At 41.6% G+C, this 12,960-nt stretch overlaps 1 protein-coding gene across 1 annotated transcript in view; it reads left to right on the top strand.

Moving 5' to 3' along the window:
• The window catches only part of prox1a (prospero homeobox 1a), a 54,748-nt gene extending 42,020 nt beyond the window's left edge, over window positions 1-12,728 (top strand). The window contains exon 7 of the mRNA XM_049570306.1: window positions 10,385-12,728. Coding sequence (XP_049426263.1) covers window positions 10,385-10,570 — 186 coding nt within the window. The 3' untranslated portion in view covers window positions 10,571-12,728. The remainder of the gene's footprint in view (window positions 1-10,384) is intronic.
• Window positions 12,729-12,960: the final 232 nt, after the last annotated feature.

Genomic DNA, 12,960 nt, shown 5'->3' with positions numbered 1-12,960 from the left:
ACAAAATGGAGTGTCAAGGTGTGTGTGGGGGGTGAGGGTCATCTCAAATTGAAGAGAGCAACATAATGCAGCAGAAAGATGGTTTGAAAGGGACAAACAAACTAAAAAATGATCGATGATCAAGTGACGGGGGCACGTAAACTTGTAAAACAACATTTAACAACATGCTAAATCAATGTAAACGCGTACACACACTTGAGTAAACGTTGTCAGCCTCTCCTGCATTAATGGAGGGAGGTAGAAAGACTTCAAGTAAAACAGAGAAGATAAGGAACAACACACACTCAAACACAAATACGGCCTCTTTCTGTTTGTATACCTTGAGAATCAAACATATGGTGTTTGTGCAGTGATTTCTTAGGAGCCGGGTGTGTGTGTGTTTTTCCTTTTCTACAACACGGCAAGTGAGGATGGAAAGAAAACAGAGAGATGGGTGGAAAAGCAGGTGGAAAGATGTACGGAGAGGTGAAGAGACGGAGTCAACTGAGGACACAAACACACGCAGACAGCCCAGACATCTCCATCAGCATCATGTTGACAGCGTGAAGAGAAAAAGCATTAATCCTTTAGGAGGCAGAGGAGTGGCTTATATTCACAGGAGAGGAGAGGAGGGGAGGGGAGGGAGAAAGGAAGGAGGGAGGTGGGGATAAACAGGGATGAGAGAGGAACAATGAGACAAAAAAAAGAGAAGAAGGGGGAGTAACTGTTGGATAGAAAAGGAGACATGAAGAAGAGATGGTGAGTTGAAGTAAAGGAAGAAGAAGGTCTGAGGGTGCAAAGGAAGAAAAGAAACAGGATGAAATAAGACAAAAGTCAGGAAAGTGGAAGTATCACTATTAATCAGTGACTTTGGTTAGAATACACAGCCAAAAAAAAAAAAGAAAAGAAAAGAAAAAAAACATCTGTTTGATAAAGTTACTGAGTGCTAAATTCCTAGTGTCCTCTCAAGGACTATGTCATCATCTTGATACTTCTTAGACTTTTATTTTTAAGATACTGACACTTATTTCAAGGAAGAAGCTGCATTGCTGGAATTCACTCACACCTGTTAGCTGAAGAAAAAAACTAATTTAAAAGCTGAATAGAAAACATTCTGTAATTGCAGTCCAGGAATCAGTGGGATTTTGGTAACGTATGAAAAACAACAGCAGCATCAAACACAGATACACATCAAAATAACATTAGAGACGAGTGCAGTGCCCATTCAAATGCTTGTTTGGAACGGGCCGATTGCTTGGCCTGCAGTGCTGTTTCCTTAAGAACTGCTCAAAGAAACTTCAAAGTCAACACTGCGCTTCTCTGGGTCCTTAGCAATGCATCTGGGCTACAGAACAGCTAGAGGTTTATTATGATGTTAGATATGAAAAATATTGAATTATGGTGCTATTCCAAGTCATTGTACACCGAAATATTATATATATATATATATATATATATATATATATATATATATATATGTAATACTGCGTGCTTCTACTACAGCCACCCCCGAAAGTTGGAGATGCAAATCAGTCCAGCTGTTTTTTTTTTGTTTTGTTCATGTATTTTTTTTTTTTTTTTTTGTTAGTCAGCTTGCAGTGTACTTCTGAGGAAGTTTTGCTCCCCAGATTTAGCTCCTCTGTACAGGCAGCTGTGTACATGGAGGCAGCCTCCTGGAGGAAGAGAGGCTTTGCCCGGTCAGGCTCTGAGATAACGTTATCTTTTACCCAATGGCGGTTTTAGGCGGGGGCCAGCAGGGGCCAGTGCCCCCGTAACTCCGAGTCCGGCCCCCCCGTGACCCCCCCGCCGAGGAGTCGGAGGGGGAACGCGGAACTAAATCGTCTCAACAGGTTGCTGGTCGGACCACTTAAAGAGGCGCACCCAGTGAATCATGCAGAATACACCACACAAGAAGGAAAAGGGCCTGAGTTTTCTAGTGTTTAGTGTTTCCCATACATTGACTAATTTGCCCTGCCACAGTCTCCAAAAATTGGCCAGATATAAATGCCTCCGGTAAATGAACGTCACCCTGTAGCGCACCGTCTGGAGCTGAATTCTTCGGCTCCCCCTTCCCTCACCCTCACCCTCCCCGGCCTCACCACAGACGTCGCTCTCCTAGCGCTAATGTGAGCCTAAGTTGATAGAGCAGACCGCATTTCTAAGCGGAATATTGACATCCACTTCGTGAGCATTCTTGAAAACACCCAGAACACATCAGTAGGGAATTGTGTGGCTGTATTTAAGACAACTCTGAGCCTGCACAGCAACATACAGCACCATTGAGGTAAGCTCTGAAAACGTTTTCCTTTTCATTTGACTCATGCCTGTCACATCATGTTTATGCAGTGATGTGATACACGATCCGGAGTTTTCATGGGTCTTTTATTTTGAAAATCGACTGGATACTCTCGTCTTTTCTGCGCCTGACTTCCTGTTTGACTCATTTGGTCTGTGCAAATTGACGCGCCGTCAGAAATAGACCCGGCGCATAATTTTTGCGGAGCGGAGCGCCGAGCCGCTTCTAGGCAGCGGCTGGTGGAGCAGCTTCTTGAATGGCTGCTATTAGCTCCAGCACCCACGCCTCGGCCGGATCGCGCACGCCACGGATCCAGTGGGTTGCTATAAATGGGCCTGTCCCAGAGACATTCAACTACCAGAGGGCTTTTGAAATGCTCTGATTCAGGGTGCTGTACTTGCAAATCGAGAGGGAGGGAGGAAAGCAGTAATTTGTGCCTGTTTGTGTGTAATTTATTTGAATCTCACCTTTTGTTTTCCTTTCGTTTTGCATATTTTGTATTGTTTTGCGTATCTGGAACTGTACTTGTGAGTGTGAGAATTTTAAAAGAATATTTTGTCTGCACATGATTTTAAATATTAAAATAGCCCTCCAGAGGCAGATCAGTACGTCAGTCATTTTTCTTTTGATTACTGAAATGTTTAACCACTAATACTTAGCCGTATTTTAAGTGTAACCCTTCACCATAACATACAACTGGTGTTTTTATCAGTAAAAATGGAACATTTTTCACACATAAAAAGCACAAAGATGTTGAAATCTAGGCCTATTCTGCCATTATAACTTTGCTCTCAGAATTCACCAGATTGATGCCTTTAAATCAAATACAACATTTTCTCCCGGGGGAGCATGCCCCCGGACCCCCTTACACATATATATATATATCTTATTGTTCAGACTTAGATATTTGACCATACTTGTATGTGCCCCTGTATCAAAAGGACTGGCCCTAGCTTGGCCCCCCCATTGAAACTGGCCTAGAACCGCCACTGCTTTTACCTTCTGCTCAGAGGAATTCAATTTACAGCTTACAGCAACTAAACATTATACAGTCTATGACTTTTGTTTTATATCTAGTATTGGCAAAAAATGTTGTTGCACATTTCCAGTCAGTTGTTGTTACGTTCAAACTCTCAAACTCTCAAACTCTTTATGGGAAAAAAGGGATGAATAGTCAGATATTTGTTTTGAAGAGCCAAATCTGATTCGACTGAGTCGGGTTTGGCCCTAACTTCTACTTCTTCTAGGGAAACATAGCACTGCTACATTTACCTGACGTAGACGTGTTGCAGATTCAGATGCTACTCAGAAACTAGTTGTGGATACTCGTGGTCAGAAACAGTGTTGAAATACACAGTTTTAAATAGGTGTATTAGTCGCTTGATTCGACATAACCACCACAGTCAAAAAGAGGATCAGTTTAATTTGTGGAGGGATTTTGTTGGCTGTAACTTTATTTGTTTTTTAAGTTATTATGGCAAACTTACACAATGGACATAGATAAAGACATGTTAACTAAGCCCTGAAGCCCTGAAGCCCCACCCTGCATAGACTAACAGAGCATCATTCCCTTGTTAAATCAAAGTTTGTAATATTGAACATATAGTGTCTAAACTGCACCAAATTCAACATCTGCCACGTGTGAACAGTTGTCAAGATATATTAAGGACACACACATACATACAGTGATTACGTGCTTTATAGTCAGATGATAATTAGTGAGGCAAGCTATTCTTCTGCTCACTGAGGTTTCTTGTGTGTGTGTGTGTGTGTGTGTGTGTGTGTGTGTGTGTGTGTGTGTGTGCGTGTGTGTGTGTGTGACTGAGTGTGCTGCTCTGTCATGCTGCCTGGATGAAGTGAGGATGCTCTCAATGATAAGTATTTCCTGGGTGATGATAGTTGATGTTCCACATGAGTGTAACTTAAGTCTGTGTTAAGTTTTTTTCTATTTTGGATGTGTTAAATTGGGCCAGTGTATCCATAAAGAAGTAACCTACTTATAAAGGGCTCTCCTTTATTCTAAAAATACGTTTTAGTACAACACTGCCCTTTTGTGCTCTTGGCCTGCACTGTAAGAAATGACTAAATTAGCAAAGCAGACGTCACTGTTGCTAAGTGCTTATCTCTGTGCTGTTTCTGCAGGTTTTCAGGTGATGCTTTGAGTTGCTTCAGGTGGTGCTCGTTTGTGTTTTCACTGCTCATCCTTTCTTAGTTTATTGCAAAGAAGCAGCTACTATTGTTGGTACTAGAAAAATAGAATACACCAGATACACTACAAGTTTTTTTAAGAGCAGCAAATTCTGTTAAATCTCAACTTGTAAGCAAAATAGAGCAGTGTAATTAAAATTCACAATCATGAAATTGTTTTTATGGTAATTATGGTTCAATATATTAAAAACTGTCACACTGTTGACACTTGAAAGAAGCTTCCTGTTTTGAAATGAATGCGTGTTCACATTTGTCCTTCATATACTTTGATCAGGGCGGCACGGTGGTGTGGTGGTTAGCACTCTCGCCTCACAGCAAGAGGGTTGCCGGTTCGATCCCAGGCGTGGGAGCCCTTCTGCGCGGAGTTTGCATGTTCTCCCCGTGTCAGCGTGGGTTCTCTCCGGGCACTCCGGCTTCCTCCCACAGTCCAAAGACATGCAGATTGGGGACTAGGTTAATTGATAACTCTAACTCTAAATTGACCGTAGGTGTGAATGTGAGCGTGAATGGTTGTTTGTCTCTATGTGTCAGCGATAGTCTGGCGACCTGTCCAGGGTGTACCCTGCCTCTCGCCCGATGTCAGCTGGGATAGGCTCCAGCCTATGAATACTGAATGAATACTTTGATCAAACGGCCCATAACGTCACCCCCAATATAAAACTGAAAGAAACTGCTAAAAGATTCAGAGATTCTGATGATGCAAATCTGCAAATAACAATAGCCCGCAACACAGTGGGAAACAGTTAAGAATGAGCAGTGAACGCATCAGGGCGAGTAGCCTCAAAGCGGGTGACATTTGTTAAAAGTACCAAGCGTGTCCGTCCCGCATTGAGAAGTTTTTACTTTAAATATCTTCAAATAAGTGCGATATATAATAAATACACAGTAAGTTTCATATTTCCAAGAAGAGATGAGGAACAGAGGAGCCAACGAGGAGGACAATGAAGGGAGCGAGTGAGAGGATGAGAGAAAGGAAAGAGACGAGGAGGGGAAAAGAGGGAGGGAGGGCGTCCCTGTAGGCCTCTTTGTTGGGCAGCGATGTAGAGATTTACAGGCTCTTGTCCTTCTGTGTGTGTGAGTGCATCTGTGTGTGTGTGTGTGTGTGTGTGTGTGTGTGTGTGTGTGTGAAGAGAGAGTAATTGAGCCTCCCTTCATCCAATATTTACCCACCAAACCGGAGCAATCATGCGAATTATGTTTACTGGGTGTCTTTCTTCCTCTTTATCTTTCTTTCTCTTTCCCACTTTCCCCATTCCTCACCCGCTCCCTCTCTCCTGGCAACTAGACACCATATCAAGATCCAAGCCAGGAGTAAATCACACACACACTCACACACACACACACACACACACACACACACACACACACACGGGGGGAAACAGGCCCATCTGTATTGATGATGGCCTAATTTAGATCTCTTTATTGGACTGATTTACGATGGCCAGACAAATCTGGGCATCTGGACCCAAGTGTGTGTCTCAGTGCATGTTTGTGTGTTTGTCCAGTTGAGCCGAAACCCAACCGGACACACAATATTCTCCCTGCTTCATTTCATTCTTATTGCTTGTGTTTTTTCCTACCTCTCTGTGAAACAGCGGTGTCCTTTTCTCCCCCCATCATAGTTTCAGCACTTTGACTCCTCTCGCTGCTGCAACGATGACGCACGCCATCCTGAAACATTTTAAAAACACACCAATCATCGTGCTGAACAAGGCAGGGGCAACACTGCAACACAAAAACGCTCAGGCCAGGGTTCTTCTGGGTCAAGGTCACTGAATCTCTTTTTGTATCACAGCTTTTTGCGATTTAGATGTCAATCACAAACAATCCCCTGCATGTACAGTGAACTGGAGGACTTTGAAAGACATTCACGCTATGAGACTTTGTGAAGACAGGGGATCTTGCATGGTAGAGCCCTGCGTGGGACTGTTAGTCCTGCCCCTGCTCGCTCCCGCTAGATTTCTGACCATTACTGCACGCTCCCGTAGTATGTCTCTCCACCAAGAAAACAGAGACTTGTTCATGTTCTTCAGCCACCCCGGAGTCGCCACCTTGTTTACTGTCTATCCAGTTTTTTGCTTCCTGTTTTATGCTGGAGAGAGCGCAGGTATTGGTTGTTGACAATGTTCACATCATTGAACTTCACTATTTGCATGAGCCAAAACTAAAACCTTATGATAATATTAAACATGTTTGATTTGATTAAAGTAAAGGGAAGAAAAAGACTGACTTAAAACAGCTCACTTTATGGCCACCTCACACCCAGTGATCAAGATCACAGGAGAGCGACATAAGTCTAAAACTCTCATGATTTTATTCCAACATTAGAAATTCGTCTGCGACAGTGTAATTGCTTGAAAAGCTGTTTGGTGTGAGGCCCACAGCATGTTAAGTGTTTCAAGGATGCACGTCACTATAAAGATGACTATTCACATCAGCAAGGAGAAAGTGTTAGGAAAAAGAGTTCTGGGAAGATGTTAAAAAGAGTGGATTTGTCTTTTTTTAAGATAAGAGCAAATTTGGAAGACTGCAGGATGAAGGGATGTAATCCAGGAGGGAGAGGACGCCTCAAAGGCACATTCATCTTCAAGATCAAGCTCAGGTTTCAACTTTTATTTGTCCCAGTGGGCAGATTCACAGACACTATAAAAAAAACAGCAGCTTGACTTTGGGGCTTTCTTGATTTTCTTTCAGAGGTAAAACAAAAAGGTCTCGCCTAAAATAACAAAAATGTTTTGGCACCTGCTGAGGTTTAATGATCAAACCTCATTTCTTTTTATAACATTTGCTAAAAGGGAAAGTTAGCATTTGTTACAACTGCCGTAATTTCTTTTTCTTTTCTTTTTTCCATTTTATATTTATTTGGAAAAGGCAATATAATGGGGTGTACAAAATCCTTTAGATATTTTTACATACATGCACATATGCATATGCACAGAGAAAGGAAGGAGCCACAATGTCTGTAGGCCGCAACTCAGTCCTCAGTCCATCTTATACTATATATACTGACATATACCCTCTCATGTATGCATGTGTTTGGGAAGTACTTAAGATTCAACTGGATACATGAGACTTGAATTATTCTGCAGAAATTGTATGAGAGTTTGTAAATGGATGGTTTGATATAGTTTTGATGTGGTTGAACCTAGTCCCCGATCTATCAATAAATTATTTTTGCTGTTCTCCATGGACGGCATTCTTCATGAATTCAAGGTAACACAGCATGACTAATTGGTATGAAAATGGTCATTTTGTGGGTGAAGTATGCCTTCAATTGCTGAGATCTAAAATGTAGCAGCATCACTAAAAAGAAGAAAAACAAGCAGTCAGACAATCCGATCTTTAAACTGCCAGGTTAGTGAAACTTGTGCAAGAACTAATTGTTGTAAAGATTTATCACAGTTTATGGACCAACTTCTTTGGCTCAACTTTGACCTATCGTACTTCCTGTAGCTGCAATGAGGGATTATCACTGACATTTTGAGAGCACTCACGTTTCATTTCACCTTCAAGTGATTTTGATGATCTGGCATGTTTACAACCTTTCTGATTGTCTCGCCACTTTTTCTTGCCCTGTTGTACTTTGTTATAGCAATTTCCCTGCATTCCCAGATCAAAGCAATGACTCTTGCGAGTCTGATGTGACCATAACTGACAGGAATAACAGCCAAAACTACAAAAACAAGAATGATTTCATCTAAAATCTAACATGTCTGAATCAGTGTAGACATCATCTGTAAAATGTAATCTTTGGTGTGTGTATGAGAAGCTGTGTGTGTGTGTACAGTAGTGTCTATAGCAAGACAGTGACAGAGGGCCTCATTGAAATAACTGTGGTCTCAAGGGGCCAGCTAAAAAGAGAGAGAGGGTAGGTGAGGGTAGACAGACTATATGAGAGTCCAGGGAATCATTTAGGGTGTGTGTGTGTGTGTGTGTGTGAGGGGTGATTCATCCGTTTTGGTGGCGGCTAACCTTGGCATGTCCTGCCACGCGTGACGGGGTTACATCCAGACGGCACTCTGTCGTCCTCTAGGAGTGTGTGTGTGCAAGAGAGTTTGTTGGGGTGTACAGGAACATGCACCTCGTCTGGAAGAGTCAGCCTCCTGTGTGTGTGTGTGTGTGTGTGTGTGCGTCAGTGAGTGTGTGTGTCTGTGCATCTGCATGCAAGAAAAAGAGACAAAGAAGAAGAAAAAAGAGCGAACGGGGGGAGAGAGAACCCCAGTCAGGTTGTTTAGTGTCTTTGTATGATCTTGCCCCCGGGAGAAAGGGCAGAAAAAAGAATTAAAAATGTGTGTGTGTGTGTGTGTGTGTGTGTGTGTGTGTGTGTGTGTGTGTGAGTGAGTGTGTGTGTGTGCCATTGCTCTGCTGTCAAACACTGCAATGAGCACACACACACACAGCATTAAAACACACACACAAACACACGCACACACAAAAAAAAGCCCTGTGATGACAGTATATTTATGCCTGCACGTGGAAAGGACAATTGTATCCCTGCAATCCCTTCGTTTTTGTTTAAACTCTGCCACACACACACTGACAGATCACAGACAACTGTTCACCTGCCATTGTCAAGGACTGAGTGTGTCATCTGTCTTTATGTGTGTGCGTGTGCATAAGGAACTCTTGACACCAAACACACACACACGCAGCTGGGGGCTTTTAAGAAAGGGGAAGTACGTTTAGGGGAAGTTGACAGCCGAAGAAGAAGTTGGTACATGAATAGTATTATATGGACACCTGAAACACACGCACACTTAACCCAATTCTTATTCACTTTCACTCACAGAATCACTTTTTTAAAAGCATTCTCTGTATCGGAAGATGCTTGCATGTCTGATTTTAGACCTGCCTGTCAACAACATTAATGATGAAAATAAAAAACATGTTTTAATCATTTTTCCAAACAGTCAGAATTACACAGGATGCACATCATATTATTATCTGTATATTCAAAGCCAATATGGTCAATGAGGATGAAACAGGCCTACCTGACTGTAAAGACAGTGACCAAAGGGAAGAGTACATTATAGATGAGGGAGACACCCCAGTAGTGTTAGTGTCAGGTTAGTGAGAACTCCTGCTACCTCACTGTTTTAAAACTGTCACACGCAATTGCATATTTCCACCCACAATGTTGCTGTATGTGGATTGAAAACACAATTGCATTTACACTTTATTCAATGTGCACACAATGTGTCCCTGACCACCACCATGTGGTCATATTTGGACATCCCTGTCCACAATAGATTGTCTACCTTTAAGTCCAGTGCTTTATTGTGAGATCTTCTATAGAGTCATCCCCTAAACAATGGAGGCTGGTAAAGCAGCAGATTAATGTTCACGGTTTTGGAATGAGATGCTCAACAATCACAAAGTTATAGGTGTAAGGTTCGGGTTACCACAAAGCAGGTCTGCACACTGCCGGCTCCAAATACAGAGTTTATTTCTCTTTTTAAGGCAATATTTTGATCTACAAAATTTTCCCCAGGCCTTCTGTTAATAAATCAAAATGTTACCTTGAAAAAAAAGAGAAAGAGAAAAAAGAGAAATAAACCATTCGGAACTGGACATAATTGCCTGTGAAAATTGCCAGAACGTACACACACTTCTTGTGATAAAATGTAAGGGTGTCCACAAACTTTTGACCTTTTATTGTATGCCTCAACGTACTTTCTACTCAGAAAACATGAATGCACTTTACACACTCATACAGAAGTAACACAGTTCTGTATTTTTAGCATAAATGCTGTATTATTTATTTAGGACAGGAAAGGGGAAGGTGATTGAAGGGAAGTTCCTCATCCGTTTAAACAATCAAAGCAAGGATATCACTCATGATTTCCTTTATCTTTCTGCCTCCTTCCCTCCCCCTCTGCCCACTTCCTTTTTCTTCATCAGGTTCCTGAGCGATTTCTGGAGGTGGCCCAGGTGACTCTGCGCGAGTTCTTTAACGCCATTGTGGCTGGAAAGGACGCGGACCCATCCTGGAAGAAAGCCATCTACAAGGTGATCTGCAAACTGGACAGTGAGGTTCCTGATGTCTTCAAATCCCCCAACTGTCTACAAGAACTCCTCCATGACTGACTAGGGCGAAGGAGGAAACGCAGCGAGCAAGACAAACCTCCAAGGACAGTGAGAAGACTGTAAGAAAGCACGACTTAGACTAGGTTGAGGTCTTCAGTGAAGTGCGTTTGACAGTTGTAACGCAATGCAGAGACTTGAAGTGGTTCTACTTTGAGGCTTCTGGAGAGGTTTGTTGATGGTTATTTTTGGTCAGCCCAACTTTTAAAAAAATTCCTCTTGAACGAGGTAGAGGGCTCAAACTCAGAGTCAGACAATGTTCAAATTAACATATTGTGAGACTTTTATAAATTAAAAGCAAAACAGTGAAAATCCTTGCACTTACAGAAAAACTCCACCATGCCGAAAACCCCCGTCTTCTCTTTCTCCTCCACCTCGTCCACGCTCACTCTTCATCCTTCTCTGGAGGAACAAAGTGAGGAGGAAGATGATGGATCAATCTTCAGCCCATGACTTGGGGTCGGGGGCGAACTAAAAATAAAGATGATAATATATAAAAATCTTTTTATTGTGGATGTTTTTAAGTTACATGGACATTTTGGAAAAAAAGTGATGTTTCTGTATTTTTTCTCCTTTGTATAAGCGTACAGCCTCTCTTCTATGAACCCCTCAGTCACTCACATAGATACACATGCATACACAGGAACACACACGTACACACCTCTTAAATAGGAAAGCACAGTAGCATTCCCAAATCCTCACCTGAACCCAGAAAAACTGGACATAAATAAACTTAGTTGTTGTTTATTTCCCTTCTTTTTTCCCCCTCCTATTTTTACTTCTCCCTCTTCTTACTGTACTGAGACTTACTGGGTGTTTGTTTTGACTATATGGCTCTCCCTGCCCCACCCCTTCCTGTCTGCCCCTCTTGGCTCATGTTGCATTCAGGCACCCAGAGCATCAAAGACCCAAAACTTTTTATTTCATCTCTCAGATCGAGATACTATCAGTTAAATGGAAAACTGGAAAATCAGATTGATTCGTTTACCTCAGTTACTGCATTTATTTTACTTATTTTCAATGATAATATTGATAATTGAGGATGGTCCCTTTTTCCTTGGTTTTTACATGGCAGACATCTTTGAAATTTATATTTTGTTATGGATGACTGGTGACAAATAACAAACTGAGTGGAACATTTTACAGTTGAAAAAGAAACCTGTTTCCTTGCTTTTTGGTGGGCAAACTATGAAAAAGAGACACTGTCTCTTAATTATTTTGGCATATCTGCACCACAATTTCTGACCAAATACACCAGCATTATCTATACATATCTGTGACAAGCTAGTATCTGGTCCAACTACTACTAACTTATTTATATTTTCAATGTATAGCACTGATGCTAGATAAATTTGGGATCCAGCATTGCAACCCAATCAGCGGAATAAGTGTTGGCTTTGGCTTCTGCCAGCCACGGATACATTTTATTTGTATGTTTCATATGTAACTGATATGTATAAACTTTGTTTCTTTATGATTCAGTTTTTAATTTTTACGTTGTGACAACACTGTGGTTAAAGTGTGGTATGGTTTAGGCATTAAAAAAACAGTAAGGGTTAGGAAAACATCATGCTTTAGTTTGAAGTACCCAGTTTGATCACTACAGACACAGGTGGACATGTTCCAAATTGTTGTTAAAAAAACACTTGGTTTGGTTGCTACACACACTGCTGGATCTGTGTTAAAAAGATGCAGTTTGGTCACGCCGGTGGACATGTCCTGCCGTTCAACACTTGCTGTTGTCGCTACAATCATGGCTGGACATGTCCAGAACTGTGTTCAAAAACGCCCAGTTTGGTTGCTATAAACATGGCTAGATATGTCTTAAACTATCGTTAAAAAACACTTGGTTTGGTCGCTGCAAATACGGGTGGACATGTCCAAAACTTTCATTAAGAAAACACCTGCTTTTTTTGCAACAAACACAGCTGAAGGGTCTCGAACTCTTGTTAATAAACACCTTTTATTTTTTTATACGAACACAGCTGGAAATGTCTCGGACTCTCCTCAAAAAATACCCAATTTTGTCGCAACAAACATTGCTTGACATGCTCCAAACGACCATTTAAAACACTTGGTTTAGTCGCTGCAAACAGGGCTGGACATGTGCGAAACTGGTAAGAAAGGGTTTCTTAACTGGTAAGAAAAGGGTTTTTTTCGACAAACATATCTGATGGGTCTCAAACTCTTGTTAAAAATAAAAAAAACAAACTGGAAATGTCCCAAACTCTCCAAAACAGAATCCAGTTTTGTCGCTACAAATATGGCTCGACATGTCCCAAACTACCCTCAGAAACACTTGGTTTCGTGTCTGAAACTGTCATTGAGAAAACACACGTTTTTTGTTTTTTTTTTACAGCAAATAGGGCTGACGGATCTCAAGAAAAACAAAA

This window comes from Epinephelus fuscoguttatus, linkage group LG24 (assembly GCF_011397635.1).
Source record: "Epinephelus fuscoguttatus linkage group LG24, E.fuscoguttatus.final_Chr_v1".
Lineage (NCBI taxonomy): Eukaryota > Metazoa > Chordata > Actinopteri > Perciformes > Serranidae > Epinephelus > Epinephelus fuscoguttatus.
This window is presented reverse-complemented; position numbering and strand designations above follow the sequence as displayed.